Source organism: Nelusetta ayraudi, unplaced genomic scaffold (assembly GCF_046127955.1).
Source record: "Nelusetta ayraudi isolate G7.1 ecotype Tasmania unplaced genomic scaffold, CSIRO-AGI_Nayr_v1 ptg000135l, whole genome shotgun sequence".
In the NCBI taxonomy this organism is placed as follows: Eukaryota; Metazoa; Chordata; class Actinopteri; order Tetraodontiformes; family Monacanthidae; genus Nelusetta; species Nelusetta ayraudi.
In genome coordinates, this window is record NW_027466185.1 from 7,722,494 (window position 1) to 7,738,168 (window position 15,675).

The 15,675-nt window shown below is 46.0% G+C and overlaps 1 protein-coding gene across 9 annotated transcripts in view; it reads right to left on the reverse strand.

Annotated features, from left to right (window-relative positions):
* dock4b (dedicator of cytokinesis 4b) overlaps positions 1-3,166 on the reverse strand; it is a 116,854-nt gene extending 113,688 nt beyond the window's left edge. For 6 of the 9 annotated variants that reach the window (XM_076012285.1, XM_076012283.1, XM_076012290.1 and 3 more), the window contains exon 1: positions 2,933-3,166. In XM_076012285.1, coding sequence (XP_075868400.1) covers positions 2,933-2,969 — 37 coding nt within the window. In that variant the 5' untranslated portion in view covers positions 2,970-3,166. The remainder of the gene's footprint in view (positions 1-2,932) is intronic. The other 3 variants (XM_076012288.1, XM_076012287.1, XM_076012286.1) reach the window with 1 other exon arrangement.
* Between the last annotated feature and the right edge of the window lie 12,509 nt (positions 3,167-15,675).

Consider the following 15,675-nt stretch of genomic DNA (forward strand, 5'->3'; position numbering starts at 1 on the left):
AAAGTGCTTGCCAGGCTTTAGGACATGATCAAGTATGCTTCAGATAGAGGAATTTGAGGCAGGCTATTCATTCTGTTTTGACGCAAAGGTTATAATGAGAAGGTCCATGTCCAACTAATTAACCTTGACACTGGGAAAAATTTAAATAACCAAAACAGAAAAAAAGCCTAATGGTTAGACATCCATTTGGAAAATCTCCCATGTACTGCAAAAAGGTTTTCGTGGTCACGAACAAGACATTCTGTGGACATGTGACAGGTGCAGTGCCTGGGGACGGGGGCTAGGACAGATATGCAGCGATTGATTCTGATAAAATCAAAGTGTTATTTGACTTGAAGCAGTCTTACAGCAAGACCTACAAGCAGAAATGCTGCTTCGTAGCAAATTTTACACTCGGAAACCTTCCAACGGAGGTGTCTGATGGAGAAAACAAGCCTCTGCAAAAGCTGTCACAGCAGTCTGCCAAGATTTCAAACCATCCAGCGCCATCCTTTGTGGAATGACACGGTTTTTATCACTGTTTTGAAATAGTAGTCATTTCACAATTGTGTTTCTTCGACATCTCAAGAATGTCGCTTTGGTTTTCTGTAAATCTGGGCTCTAGGCATACCTAGCGCGCAACCCAGCTGTTATCACAACTTAACGCACCCTTTCACCTACTGTGGTCAGACCAAGTTGTCGAAAAAAAAAAAATGTCAAAGCCTGTCTTATTTTTGTTCGACACAAGCACAGGAGCAAATTTTAAAACATTACGCAGACGGTGACTAATCTCTACCTGAGTCACGTCAAGTGGAATTTAATCAGAAATGGTTGTTTTGAAGGAGGACAGCGCCCAATGATTCCAGGCTGCTTGGCTCAGTCATAATAATCTTTTTTTTTTCCTCTTTTTTTTAGTGGCTGTGACTAAGAGAACCTTGGCAACCGCATATGTTTGGAGCGTCGGAGGCGTTTCACTGTGTCTCTAACCTCCCTCATTGATCCACTCGGGCAGAGTAAATGACACTGTGTTAAGGCACTAATAGACATTGCGCAGAAGCAAACAGCAAGGTACCGCGCGCTGGAAAGGAAAAACATCAACCTTCTGAAAACCACTCGCTCGTCTGTCTGCCGGCCTAAGAGCGCGTCTCACGAAACCTGAAATTTCACAACAGGAAAACATCCCAGTTCCTTCCTCAAAAAAAAATAGAGCACCAGAAAAAAATAATAAAGTGCACTGCTGCCAGAAAAATGTCTTATATGAATCATCTGCCAATTAAACGAGTCTTACCACTGTTATGGAGGAGGGGGAGAATTGGATAAAGGGCCCTAATCCAATTAGAAGTGTTTTCAGGGACAATGGGAAGCATTTAGTCTTCAAAATAAATGCCTTTTCTTTCAGCTATGTATGCAAACTTTGGCACGAGGGGAACCGATTTTAAAGCACGTCTCTGTTTTCCCTCTCAAAGCACGGAGGCTAACAGCCCCAACTTCTTCGCAGGATTTAGCGTGACATGAACCCAGGTCAGGTCTCGCACCTGCCAGGGGAACGTACGAACAGGGAATGGAAACAAGTCCGTACCATGCGGGAAGTGAGGAGGGGGAAGAAAAAAAAATTCAACCCAGCAGTCAAGTGACCATCGCACAGATTGTGAGAGGGAGGCCAAAGGCTAGTTTCCACTTCACCGTGCTTCAACCTGATTTCCAGGTCATGTTGGCAAGGTGGCGGAGGGAGAGCTTCGGGCCACTTGGGGGGAGAAGGGAGGGGGGGCTTCGTTATGCAACCGGGGCGAGAAAGGGAAGCAGAGAAGTAACAAATCACATTTGCCGGCGCGGCGCTGGTTTTTCAGGGCTCTCTGACACTGGCTGGGGGTGGGGGGGGGTGCTGATGCAGCCTTGCACGGGTTACAAAATGACTATTGGCTCATTCACACCGGTGGGCGTGTGTGTGTGTGTGTGTGTGTGTGTGTGTGTGCGTGTGCGTGTGTGCGGGGAGATGGGGGGCGGGGGTGCAGAGTGGGATTGTGTAGGGAAGCAGAGCATCACACACAGAGCAGACCAGTATCTCTGGGGAATATCATTATTATACATTTAAGCCGCCTCTCAACGCCTCTTAATGACCCCACAACCACCACCACCATTTTCTATGAATAAAACCGCAATGAAGAAATTCCAAACACACCAACAGGACAAAAAAAAAAAGAATAAATCTGTGTGACCAGAGCTACATTTGGCATTGAATGCACCTCACGCCAGTTTAATCCTGAGCAGCCTTTCAACAATGCAGTGAGGCACACATGCAGTCTGTGGGACATCTTCAAAATAAAAGGTCCTGGGAGCAAAGGAGTATGTTTTTTGTTTTTAGTTTAGTTTAGTTTTGTTTAAATGATCATTTTATGCATATATTCCGCACGCACACGTTGAGATTTACGCGTCTCTCTAGGAAACGGGGTACGAATCGATGCAAAGCTACTATGCAGACGCAGACTGGCGGCGACGTGCAACAACAAAAACACGGAGGCAAACAAGAAAGGGGGAAAAAAGGGGGGAAGAGAGGAGAGGGGGCGCAAACAGCCAGGGGAACGGTTTGTTGGGTGGAAATCAAATTATAGGTGTTCATTCACAAGCCATGGGGGGTCACAGCGACAACCCCGTGCGCTCTGCAATGTGGCACTCGGGGTGGAAAGAGGCGACACCGCTGGCCGAGCAGCTTCTGCTTGTGACAAAATATGTACAATGCACACGCACATAGGTGCACAACAGAGCCATTCAATTTCAATTTCACAGCCAACGTGGGGAAAAAACAACAACAACAAGCGCAAGTCGTGCCCGTCATCCCCACCGCGGCCGTTAGCTGCCTCTTTCACCTCCAGTCGTGCCCTTCCGATGGGCTTCGCGGAGGACAACACTTTGGTCTCTTCTTGTTGTTGTTCGGACGGCGGCGAATAAAACTTACCGACGCCGTATTTCTCGTGCTCCGTGGGTATCCACATGTCTCACGGCGGGGTGGGGTGGGGGGTCATCCACGGGAGCGGAGGCTCAAACTGCGAGGCTCGGATGCTGGGTAACGCATTCTATGGACGCGCTTCCCCCCGGTATGTGCTGCTGGCAGTCATTGTTTAGGTCTGGACGGAGAGAAGGCTGCTGCTGCCGCTGCTGCTGCTGCTGCCGCTACTGCCGCCGCCGCCGCCGCTCGTAGTGGCACAGAGACGTGCTGCTTTCCGGTGCGGTCGGAAATGGGAAGACCGCGAAAGCAAAGTCGCCTCGAGCTGGGCAACCGTGCGATTGGAACGTACGACGAACGAATTTTGCGTCTACCCCACAAAGCTCGTGTCGTGTGACGAAGTTATTTTATTATTTCGAAGCTGTTTCAGGCTAGCAGCATAAAAGCAAGCTGTATGCTAACTGTGCCCCCGTTTCCATGCGAGATAAAGACTGGATTTGTACATTACTCTGCCTGTAGCCTGTTTTAAATAGGTGCATAATACAACTTATGCTGTTTCAACTTGCTGTTACCGACAATACTGTTACAGTTTGCAAACGGGGGTTAGTCAACATTGTCGGTTAATAGATAAATGCAAAAGATAAAGAAGTCATGAGAGAACATTTTCTTTATTTAACCACAAAGTTTTTTTGTTTTTTTTAAAGCCAACTATAATATGAGTTTAATAATGATGTTCTAACTGTCCTTACAAAATAGCACACGACACCAGTCCCATTTTTGTCAATGCAAATGATTTACAAACACCACCTTGCATTTTCGTTTGTCACTTTTTTCAAATTTGTTAAGTTTATAAAAAAAGAAAAGCAAATATACGCTCAAAAAAAATTCAATCACTAAACACATCGAACCTGCGACACTGCAGGAGAAATTCATCAAGATTTCCATCGAATAGTTTTCTTTCTTGATGTAACTGAATTTTCCTCGCAGGAGCTGTGATTTACAGACGCAAGCACCGTCGATCCCGAGCAGCACATGAAGGCAACACCAGCGCCAGCAATGCGAGAAACGTGAGCGACGCATTGTGGGTGTTGTAGGAGAAAAGGCGATGACGTCAATTAGGAGAGGACGGTCTTTTTTGCTTGAGACAGAAACAAAGACAAATAATGAATAATGATGGTACAAAAATTGTGAGTCCTAATGAAAAGTGCTAGCAGAGAACTTGACCTTGCAACGGTTGGAGGGTTCCTCCTGTGGCCACAGTGGGCGCTCTCCTGGGACCAGCAGGGCATGAAAAATATATGAGAGTACATGAGAAACATATAAAGGGAGTCCCAGGGTCAAAAAAAATGAAAGAGTTGAACACGGTGTGTGTGTGTGTGTGTGTGTGTGTGTGTGTGTGTGTGTGTGTGTGTGTGTGTGTGTGTGTGTGTGTGTGTGCGTGTGTGTGTGAAATAATTTATGTTGTAGCAATGAGCACGCCATTAGTCTTATTCACTTTTATTTAATTGAATTATTTCCTCAATTTATTGAGCTCAGGTTTCTATGGACCATTTAAAACACTGACCTGGCACACCGCAAGGACTGTTTCCAAGACCCTTCGCATTCATCTGCCGTATCCACCACCTGAGAACTACAGAGAATGCGTTATATTTAAGGTTGGCAAGACGGATAAGCGAAAGGTTGGGCAAAGTTTTTGACTGGTGGGCCACAAGGGTTCTAAAATTTGACAGAGGGGGCTGGAGCAGGATCAGAAGGGTGGAGCCTGTTTTGGTGACCTACAGTACCTCATAGGGACAAAAACTTATAATGGTATATGTAGAAAACATGTCCCTTAATTGGAACTAAGCAAAAGTGTTACAACAAAATGTGTCTTTGAAGCACCACTGTATTTAGCTCTTTATTGAAATGACTCTTAAACACAGAAACAATGGATGAAATAAAGCTATTTTATGACTTACTTGCTATTATATCATTTCTTAAAGTTCGGCAGGCCGGATTAAAAAGCTTAACCGGCCACATATGGTCCCCGGGCCGTAGTTTGCCCATGCCTGGATAAGCGTGATTGTGAGTTCCATTCTAGATGCACTTTTTAAATCCCTTCCTCTAATCTCAACACCTAGCACCCCCCCCCCCCCCCCCCAACAAAAAAAATAAAACACTAAAGTAAAGGTCTGACACGTGCTTGTTTCCTTTGCCTGAGCAAACGCTGCAAATTATTTCTTTGAAGTGTCACATGCGCCCATCCTCGCTTTTCATCCATCACCACTTTGCACGTCCACGTGTGGCCTTCCGCCTTTGTAGTCTACATGGTTACATGGTGAATTATGAATCATGGGTGTGCCATGGGGAAGAGAAAAAAAAGGAGCAAGCAACCTGGTGGCTGGGTCAGTATTATGCGCTTCTAGAGCATCGCAGGTCGCGTGCCACCCCCTATAAACCTACGTGACAATATTGTATGTACAGTAAACACTGCAAATGGTAATTGTTTTGAGGGCAGACTGACAGATAGAGCCGGATTAGATTTACTATCCATGTTTCACGGCTTCATCACCATGCAGGCCCTCCCTTCAATATTTCTGATTGGAGTGTGTGGGTGCGAGAGAGGGGGGTGGGTGAGGGTTTGAGAGTCACAGGGTGGGGGTGCAGGGAGGCGGATTGTCAGAATGTTTTACTCCACATATGAATAAATCATGAGCCGGCGAGCAAAGTGAAACGGAGGGGGGACCCGGTGGAGCCGTCCCGGCGAGGGAGGGGGATCGGAGCCGCCGTCTTTCAGAGCGTGGAGACGAGACGGTTGTTCTACATCAGCGAATCACAGCCAGAACTTATGCTGCCATCGCAGTGGGGCCGCGGCGGAGGCAAGGAAACGTGTGACCTGAATAAATCGACGCGCTGATCTACTGTCAAAAGTCGTGTGTCGGGAAGTGGTGTGAAGAAATAGGACCGCAGTCTGTGTTTTTCACCAGCTTGGCACCGACGGTCAACAATTTTTGGGGCTAACAACGTCACTTGATATGAAGACTCAAGCGTCACACTTCATTCCTCTAATAAATGCTCAGACTGTTATTTTGACCAGCTAGCTTAACGCTAAAGGCAAGACAGCAGCTTTCTGTCTGGTGTAGAATAGAATAGAACAGAACAGAACGCCTTCATTAATGCCACATTGAGGAAATTTCCATAATTACAGCAACAATATGCAAGGAGATGGAAAATTATATTAAACAAAAGGAAATAAATAAAAACAAAATAAAACCTTTACAGAGTAAGAAAGGAAAAACAAGATATTTACATCTCATGATCAGTTGGATAATTTTCAGTTGTCTACGTCATACTGACAACTGGTGTCTGGTTGTCTGATTAGAACGTCGACCCCAGCATGCTAACACTAACGTGCAGTGGATACTGTCCACGAACGCATCAAAACACAGCCCAACTGTGATTTAGGATTGCAAGTTAGCTTTGAAAAGTTAGCGATGCCCATCTATCATCACACCTCTAGGAAGTGTGAATGGTTGACCATTCTTTTGATGTTGTTTCAGTTTTTTGGGGGAAATTTCAATCGACCGTAAACGTAGAAACCACTCGTACATCCATCTGCTTCTTCCTGTTGTTCCACTATAAAGTTTAACGTTGTGAGGCCGGCTAGTCTCACAAAATATCAGACATAAAGCCTAGACAAAATATCAAAGGGGGAGGATTTTTTTGGGGTGGAAGGGGTATAGCAGAAACATCAGGGGTGTCAGATCTGCTTTCCAGACAAGATAAAAGGATAATAATGACGGCAGAGATGATAGTGTTCATTTAGGACTATCATTTCCCCTTCAGCACTGCTTCCTCAGAGTTTCTCTCGGTGGCTGCGTGAGTCACATACACAGTTGATTCTGACAGACGGAAGGTGGAGTTATCGCCGTGGACATCACCACCCATCCAGGAGGGCGCCGAAGATTAGTCAGCATTCCCGCTGCCTGACCACCAGTCTCTGCTCATTCCTATCACGGAGAAAACAAAGCGATGGTGACGCGTGGAACCCGAGCAGAGATCAACCAGGACCCGACAGGAAAACAAACAAGATCGCGTTCTGTGAAGGAAACGCAACGTGCGTTTCGGGGCCCTTCAGTTTGCATTTTCACGCCAAACCTGCTTCACTTATCGCGTCCTCTCAATTTGCTCCCACCATTTTTAGGGGCCACAGGAAAACACAGAACAACCACCCCAAACTGCTTCATTCTTCCGCAAAAAGCGAACCGGACCACTTTGCCGACCAGTCAGAGGAAAGCATGGCACTTGCCGCTCTTATCTCCAGAGACCAGCGCCAATCACCTCCCTCTCAGCACTTCTCAGCTTTGATTTAATTCACACCAGGAAGCGCAGGTCAGGTGGTGGCAGCGGGTGGGGGGGGGGGACATATGCCTCCCTCGGCTTGGGCGCAGCAGGCAATATCCTCACCTCCAGCAGAAACAAGCCTCTAAATATAGCCGAGAAAAATAGGCTGCGAGAAGGAGCCTTCTTGTCCTGCGCATTGTTCGCAAAAACGGAGGCTAAATTTCACAGTCCAGCGCCTCCGACAAAGGGCCTCGTTATGCAGTGGCCTTAATTACTTTGCTTTTTTCCTCAACGGTGCATTTTACAGTATCGGCATGTTTACCCGGGGCTTTGGCCGGGATTAGCAGGTCGGACTTTCCGTATCACGCGCGTTCTTAAGGGTTTTATTGACCTGCAAAAACCTGTTTGGTGTTAATAGGGACGTATGCAAATACAGTGTTTGAGTGAAATGGACTTACATTGTTGCAAAGGAACATGCTATTCATTTTTTAGTGAAATTAAAGACAGCATACTATTAGTAGTAGTAGTACTACTATTAGTAGTAGTAGTAGTAGTAGTACTAGTAGTAATAGTAGTGGTACTACTATTAGTAGTAGTAGTAGTAGTACTAGTAGTAATAATAGTGGTACTACTATTAGTAGTAGTAGTAGTAGTAGTAGTAGTACTAGTAGTAGTAGTAGTAGTAATAGTCGTGGTACTACTATTAGTAGTAGTAGTAGTAGTAGTAGTAGTAGTAGTAGTGGTAACAGACATTGTTCTTTTTTGCACATAATATTCCATTAGCACATCACATACAACATACAACAATTTCTCATCCTCTTTTTCTTTCAAACCATGATGATGTTTGATCTCCATCACTAACAGGCGATTCAATTATTCCCCTTTGTAGAGGGTCCCGTCAAAACTTAAACGCAAATTCAATTTCATTTTGCTGCAAATTCCTGTCAAATTGTTTGAGCCAAACACTTTGACGTATATTTTCACCTCGTTTCTTTTGTCATGCACCCAGTGTGCAAAGGCCTTGGCGTTGTTGAAAAGTTATTTGCAGCAGGATAATACCGATATTTTCTCACTGTGGAGACGTAACATACGGAAGGTAATCACATTTAATGCACGTTAAAGATTTAATTGCACGCTGCTGTAGTCAGATTTAGGCAACACATTTTTTTTCTGAGCCGTGAAACCATGGTGACTGAAAGCCTGGACATTATTTTTCCACGGCCTCCATCTCAACAACATCTCGACAGACCGAGCAGCATGAGAGCTCATTTTGACTGGATGTAAAAATAGACCTCCTCCATCTCCCTTCTTGACATCAACAAGGAATGCCTTATGTGTGTTTTTTTTTTGTTTGCATCAAGCATCAGCTCTCAGAAGTGTCGAGGCGTGATCTGCGGGAGACAGGAATGGGTTTTGTCACTTTGCAAGCTGAAACAAAAAGCCAGAGTAAAAGTGCACTGCTATATCCCGACCGCTGCCTCTGGTGTAGTGACACGTAACCGTTTACCGTCAACAAGAAGCCGCTGAAGAAAATCACTTCATTTGACACTTGTGCAACTGTCAAGTCCTTGTTCTTGACTGCTTTGTAGATCCATCCATACATCCATTTTCAATACCCACTTTTTCCTGCACTTAAGAGTGCGGGGGTCTGCTGGAGCATATCCCAGCTGTCATAGGGCGAAGGCAGAGTGACACCCCAGACCAAGTTGCCAGTATATCACAGGGCCACATAGAGACAAACACAGACAAACAACCATTCGCACTCACGCATATACATGTAAATTTAAAGTTCCCAATTCTCCTCACATGCATGTTTTTGGAGTGTGGGAGGAAGCCGGAGGACCCGGAGAGAACCCACATAGACACAGGGAGAACATGCAAACGCCACACAGAAAGGTCCCAGGCCTCGGAATCAAACCCATGACTTTCTTACTGTGAGACGACAGTGCAAACCACTGTGCCATTGTGTCGGCCGCTTGGCAGATCCTTGCACTGCAAAACTTCCTCTGACAACAAACGGAGTATTCCCGCAATTCTCCATCGGGCTTCGCTGCCTCATCCCAAAGTATTGTTCCGTTGAAAAGGAGCCTGCCGTCCATGAAGCGCTCTTTTTTTTTTCTTTTATCAACATCGGCCGCGAGGAGGCCTCTGAACAGACAAGATCCCCGCTCTCGCACAAAATTCATAACGGGGCAATTTGCCGCCCGAGTGGGCAACCATAGGGCGAGTTAGCTGGTGGGCGGGGGAGTGGCACGATCGCATTAAGATCCCGACTGTACAGTTATCACTCGGCGCGGCCGCGAGTCCTCTTCAAACAGAGCTTGTGTGAAGACAATCCCCTGCGAGCCGCTGCTGAGCCTTCCGAGATGCCGTCCGGCGACCGGACTTAATTGAGTGGTGCGCTGTTGCACGTCACAGGTGCAACATTACAGCATGGAGCCGCCACCACCTGGGCGTTCACACCCGCCAGCGAAAAACAGTGATTGTGTCACGCACACACACACACACACACACACACACGCACGCACACACACTAGACAGATGGTTGTCACAAATGGCCGAGTCTGTTAGCGAGTTGAAAGCGAACCCTTGGCACGGAGTGCGCAGGCCTCCGACCCACATGCGTGTCTCACGCCAACTACTGAGGGAAGAAAAGTGCGCACATACGGTTAATGTGCACACATACACACACACGCGTGCCACAAGGCCAAGCTCTTGAATTTAAGAGGAGCCACAATGTGACCATTTTCACATCAATATTTTTCATCCTGGACTCATGCGGAGCAACAGTGTTTGATAAATAATTCAAAAGGCTGTTGGATATATCTACGGAAAACAGCATATTTAGCCCTCTGTTTGTACAATCAATCAATTCTTTTATATCATTTTTTCTTTAGCTTATTTTTCATCAAATATACAGCTGCATATTTTCATAATACTTAAAAACTTCAACACTGCCACATATTTGTCGTCCCTTTATTTTTTCTTTTGCAGTGCCGTTTACACATCACCTTCCTGCGAAATTCATCCTCATTCCGGTTTGATTTGAACAACTGAAAGTCCTCTTTCACGGGAACATAGACACATTTAACACGCAGGGCCACGCCACTGGACCTTTCGCTGTTTGACGCAGCGCCGGAGACGACTCGGCTTAAAGAAGAAAGACAATCAGGAATAAGAAAGAAGAACTGCGAGCGGCAGACAGCAACTGAAATGGAGAAATGAAATTACAACGGAGCGAGTGCATGACAGAGGGAGGAATTCTCAGAGAACGTTGCCCCGTTGGCTTCCTGGTTCCCAGCCATCCCTGTTGTTCGGAGGTAATATTGTAATATTTATATTTGCAGGATTTTTAGCGGCATTGAGAAGTGCTCCATCATTTTGTTTCTATGCTTAGTCAAAAAAACAAAAACAAAGCCCACAGACTGGCAGAAGCCTGAGCAACTTTGGGCCGAGTTTTTTTTCTTCTGCTTTCGCCTGTTGGTCTGTGGGTGTTGGTGCGAGGAGCAGTCTGCGCCGCCACCTACGTCGCTGAAAATCCGCGTAAAAAAAAGATGTGGCGTGTGTAACGGTTCACTCCTGGGGTGAGCTCATTGTTCCTTGCTTTTCACGGTTACGCGAGGGCCCACGGCGTGCAGAACGACAAAAAACAGCAACAAAAACAACAACAACAGCAAAAAAAAAAAAAAGTAACAGCCAGGTGGTATGTGATTATCACGGCTATGTGTTTTACACGGAGTAATGGGATAAAAACCCTGCGATTTTTCCCGCCTGCAACAAGTCGATGCCCACGTGAAAAATGAAAAAAATATGAATTTTCACGTGACTGTGCCTGAGACTCTATAGATTGTCGTGCCGCGCCTGATGGCGGCGAATATTTAAAAATGCGCTTCTGTGAAATTCAGCGTGAAAAGATGTGCGCTCACATGCAGATTAGCGCTTCCCCAACGCCGCTTGCATTATTTTTTATTTTTTATTATTTTTGGACGTTTTGTTATTTAGCCCGAAAAATCAGCAGTGAGGAAAGCAAAAGGTCGGTGGTCAGTTAATGAAATTTGAGGATGGTGATTAAGATCCTGGATTTCCGCCTTTTATGCGATTATCCTCCTCAATCACACGCTTTAGAGGAAGGACGGATGGACGGATGGCGGCGGCGGCGGGGGGGGCGGGGGGGTCAGAGAATCAGAGAATATGTCGTTGGCCTCGTCCGAACACTTTGAGACTCTTCTGAGAGCAAATTTGCTTCGTCTTTATTCATCACCAATGTGTCCAAGGCACGGATTGGGGGGGGCAAAAATGGATGTTCAGTGTGCGTGTGCGTGCATGTGTGTTGCAACAGCTGTATGTGGTATGAGGTAAGGGTTGGGGGAAGGGGGAGAGGGAGGGGGCAGGAGGTCTGTCAGCAAAACCAGAAGCAGGAAAGGCTGATCTGGCCTGATAAAGTCGACAGCGTTACAAATCACAGCGGGTTGTGAAGCGGCCAGGACCCCCGACTTCCCGAAGAAGGTCAAAGACCAGCGAACGACTCGACGCCAGTGGATGAATCTGTATATGGTAACAAACAACAGTCTGTTGTGGGGTCAGAAGGATTTTTTTTCCTTTCTTTTTTTTTTGCAGCAGGCTGATGGCAGCCTGGGTTTTTTTGTGTCAGAATCAGAATCACATTTGTTGTTATTGTATTGTTGTAGGTAAGTACAAAAGTTAAGATTATAATATGTAAAAATGAAAATAGTAACAGATATAAAATACCATTGAATAGTGCAAATGGACAGAGAAGCGCAAGTAGAGAGCAGCATATAGTGTGAAATTTAGATAATTTAGAACAGGAAATAATGCAGTGGAGAGAGTGCAACAGTTTTGACAGTTATTGAACAGAGGGACCAGCTTTATCATACGTGTCCACGCGTTCAACAACTAGCCACAAAAAACTGAAAAACTAAAAAAGTGATGAGAGTCAGGACGAGAAGTGGACGTGGGGGGAAAGAGATGAATAATGAAGCTGACAGAAGATAAAGACGGGCGGGCAGGCATTGTGAGAGGCGGACAGAGAGAGGGACAGCGAGAGAGAGAGAGAGAGAGAGGCAGCTTTGCCCTGGCAGCGGGACCATAAAAACAAACACGGCTCCATTCTGCCGCCCACATCAAAAGGCCCCTCCTCCTCTCTCCAAATGTCAGGGCGGCAGGACACGAGATTGAGTCGGCCTCCTCAAATCCTCCACCGGCAGGTTGCCTGACACAAGGGGTGCACCTCCCCCGGAGTGCACGCCGGAGATAAGGCGGTTGGAATTCTTTCGTTCCGTGCGCCAGTGTGAGGGGGAGAAGGAGAAGAAGAAGAAAAAACCCCAAAACACGCAGAGAAGATGACATGAAGGCACTTCCTTTATGATGCGCCGCCTCAGGGAGGGGACGACTGATCGAAACAGAGCACTCTCTGTTCTCGTATCTCGTGAGGGGCACAGCGGAGGAAACGCATTGTGTCCAGCACGTCTTTGGAAGGTGCATCGGGTCCAATTTCCGCTTCCTGGCGCGGTGAATGAAAAACACGGATTCCCCTCTTCTGTCCTGCGGGGAAGTCCGAACCCCTGAGACGACGGCCCCCTTATTTTGACCCGTTTTCACGCCTTTATGTATCTTCCAGGACTCTTGTGGAGCCGCCCGGCATGAGCCAATCATCCAAGTAAATTTGGACTACAGAAAAACAGAATATTTATTCCCTGCAAACATGCAGGCGTCCTGCAAATAAGGTCCACTTTGAGCTCTGAGATGGGACCAAATCGTGGAGGATGGGGTGGGGCTAAGGATGTTTGTGACATCACAAAGTGCTGCATTTCCAGACCTGGTTGTTTTAGCGTGCAATGGTAGTAAAGAGCGAAGGAATGATGATACATATTCATCAAGTCAATATTGCCAACTTCATGGCCTTTAAATGATGACATGGTCTCTACCCGAGGATGACAGCGTAACCTTTACTCAAAATCAGGAGTATCTTTCTCCTTTCTCCCAAAGATAAGGAACCTACTGTTGATTTACTTATTTATTGTGGTGATCTTTGCCTTCTTTTTTTCAGTTCTGCCTCACAAAAACCCGCGATCAATATCTCTCCCAAATCACCTCCAGCTTGACAGACGGCGCTCAGCTCCCATTGGATGTACCTTCCTCCTCCCTCCCGGCCGGACGGCTGGCTCGGAAAATGACATAACCTTTTAGAGCCACCTTTTCTTCGGCTTCTTCCGTCAGTCGCTCTGTTTCTGAACAATACCCCGCCATGATTGCGGCAATTTTTCACTGAGCGCTCGGCTCCGCTCAATTATTAAGTGGACATGACATATTGCACTGTAAAATAAAGATCAAATCAATAAGGCTGCAGCACAGGGTACTTCCAGGAAACTATAAACTGCAGACAAAGAGTACTTTGTCCACGGTCAATGAAAAATATATGGAATTATGAAGAGAAAAGAAATTGAAGATTTAGGGTAGAATTCTTGGACAAATCAGATAGTTCTATATTAGCTTAGCATTTAATGTTGCTGATGAAATAAAAAAAACTTTAACTACACACAAAAAAACTTCTAAACTTGTTTGATCGGCTGTAGATAAGAAGTAAGGCAGTAAACACATGCATCAAAACAGGCATGTTAGTAATAACACCAGCAGTACGCTTCCATTAAAAAGTTTTGTCCTGATGATTTAAAACTTGTCAGTGCAACCACGAACATCAGATCATTGGCCAGGGTGTTCTGGAGCTAACTGGCCTTGACTGCGATCGTCCCTGATCCAGAGACGGGGAGTTTGGGAACAGCCATCGGATACCTGGCTGGGCTTCTGAAGCGTTGCCCTGGCACAAAGGAGAAGGGCAGTTGAGACTGGTAGCTGAGGGCCAAACGCTGAAACATCAATCCCCGGAATCGGTTTTTAGGGAGGCCTGCACTGTTTGACAGAAGCCAGAAAACGATCCGTGAGTAACAATGAACTCTTAAAGATCAAACTTGGAGGATTCAACCTTTGCTTCCTGGATGTTCACATATCCACAGAAACATACCAACATTAATTACCTGGTGCTTTTTGAACAGAGAAACAGAGAAGAAGTGTATTTAAGGCAAAATGTGTATTTTGTTGATTTGTTTATTGTGCGCCTTGGAGTTTTACCACGCATGTGCAAAACAACACAGGGCCAACTAATGAGCCTTGTGGAACACCTAAAGTCAGACTATCCCTTTTCACTGTGGAAAAGTAATCATTCACCTTAAGTCAAGGATAAAAACTTTATTTCCCCAACAAATTAGACCATAGAATCATTTTTCTCAGTGTCTTTTATCCCCCGTAGATGTACAGCTTGTACTATAACGTTGAAGTAAAACTAACCACACTCTTCCCTCTGCACAGAGAAAGGTGTGTTATTTACTGTGCACTCTCTTGAATAAAATATAAGTTGTGTTTTTTTCCGATAAAACCCTGCAATCCACCTATTTTTAGCAGCGGGCCTCATATTTACCTTAAAGTTGGCAGACAGACTGTCAGGGCGTTGAGGCTTCACGTTTGGCAGTTCAAACTTCACACCGGCGTGGCCTCATCACATGATTCCCCGCCCAAAGAAGGCGGTCCAGGCTTCTGACGTAAAAATAAAAAAAAAAACGAACAAAAAACCTGCCAATCCTCATGCTCTCGCCCCGGGGGCTGAGTCACAAGCACATTAAAAGATATGCACACACGGCTGTTAGCTCCGCACATACGTGTGCCTAATGCGCTCACGCAAAAACATACGATCCGTGCATCTTTGATCTGTGCGGCCGGGGCTGCATTCATTACCAGGGCCGGGGTTCATGGTAGACGCACCTTGGAGGGGAAGAGAGCTGGAAAAATTATAAATTCTCTGGCAAATCTCTGGAGAGAGCCGAGGCTTTATTATACATGAGGCAGGTTGGGGGTGGGGGGTTGTGTGGGTTACACCCCGAGTTGCCATTTTTCTTTGAAACGTGTGCATACATGGCGGCGGTGTGTGAATGTTAACAGTCAGACATCAATAATTCTGGGCTCCTCTCCTGCTTCTGCTTGTTTTTTGTTTGTTTTTTTTTTTCAGCAGAGTGAGCTGGTTAAATATGAAGGCGGCGCCGTACGGCTTTAATTGCTGCTAAAAGCTTGTAAGTGGATTTTCTAGCTACGTTTTTGACAAGACAGCTGAAGGAGATTGCCGAAGATTACTGTCAACGAGCGACGAGTATCTCTCTAAGGCGTAGGGGAGGAGGGATAGTGCACGTTGAGCTCACTGAAACCCGCGCATGCACACATGCGCAAAAAAAACCAACACTCCCCTTGATCATTACATTAGAGGAAAAATCATAATCAGCATGCGAAGGACGGGGTGGAAACGGACTCTTGGCGAGACAGAGCATGAGAGCCAGAACACGGAATGCTACGGGTTTTCAATTTTGCTG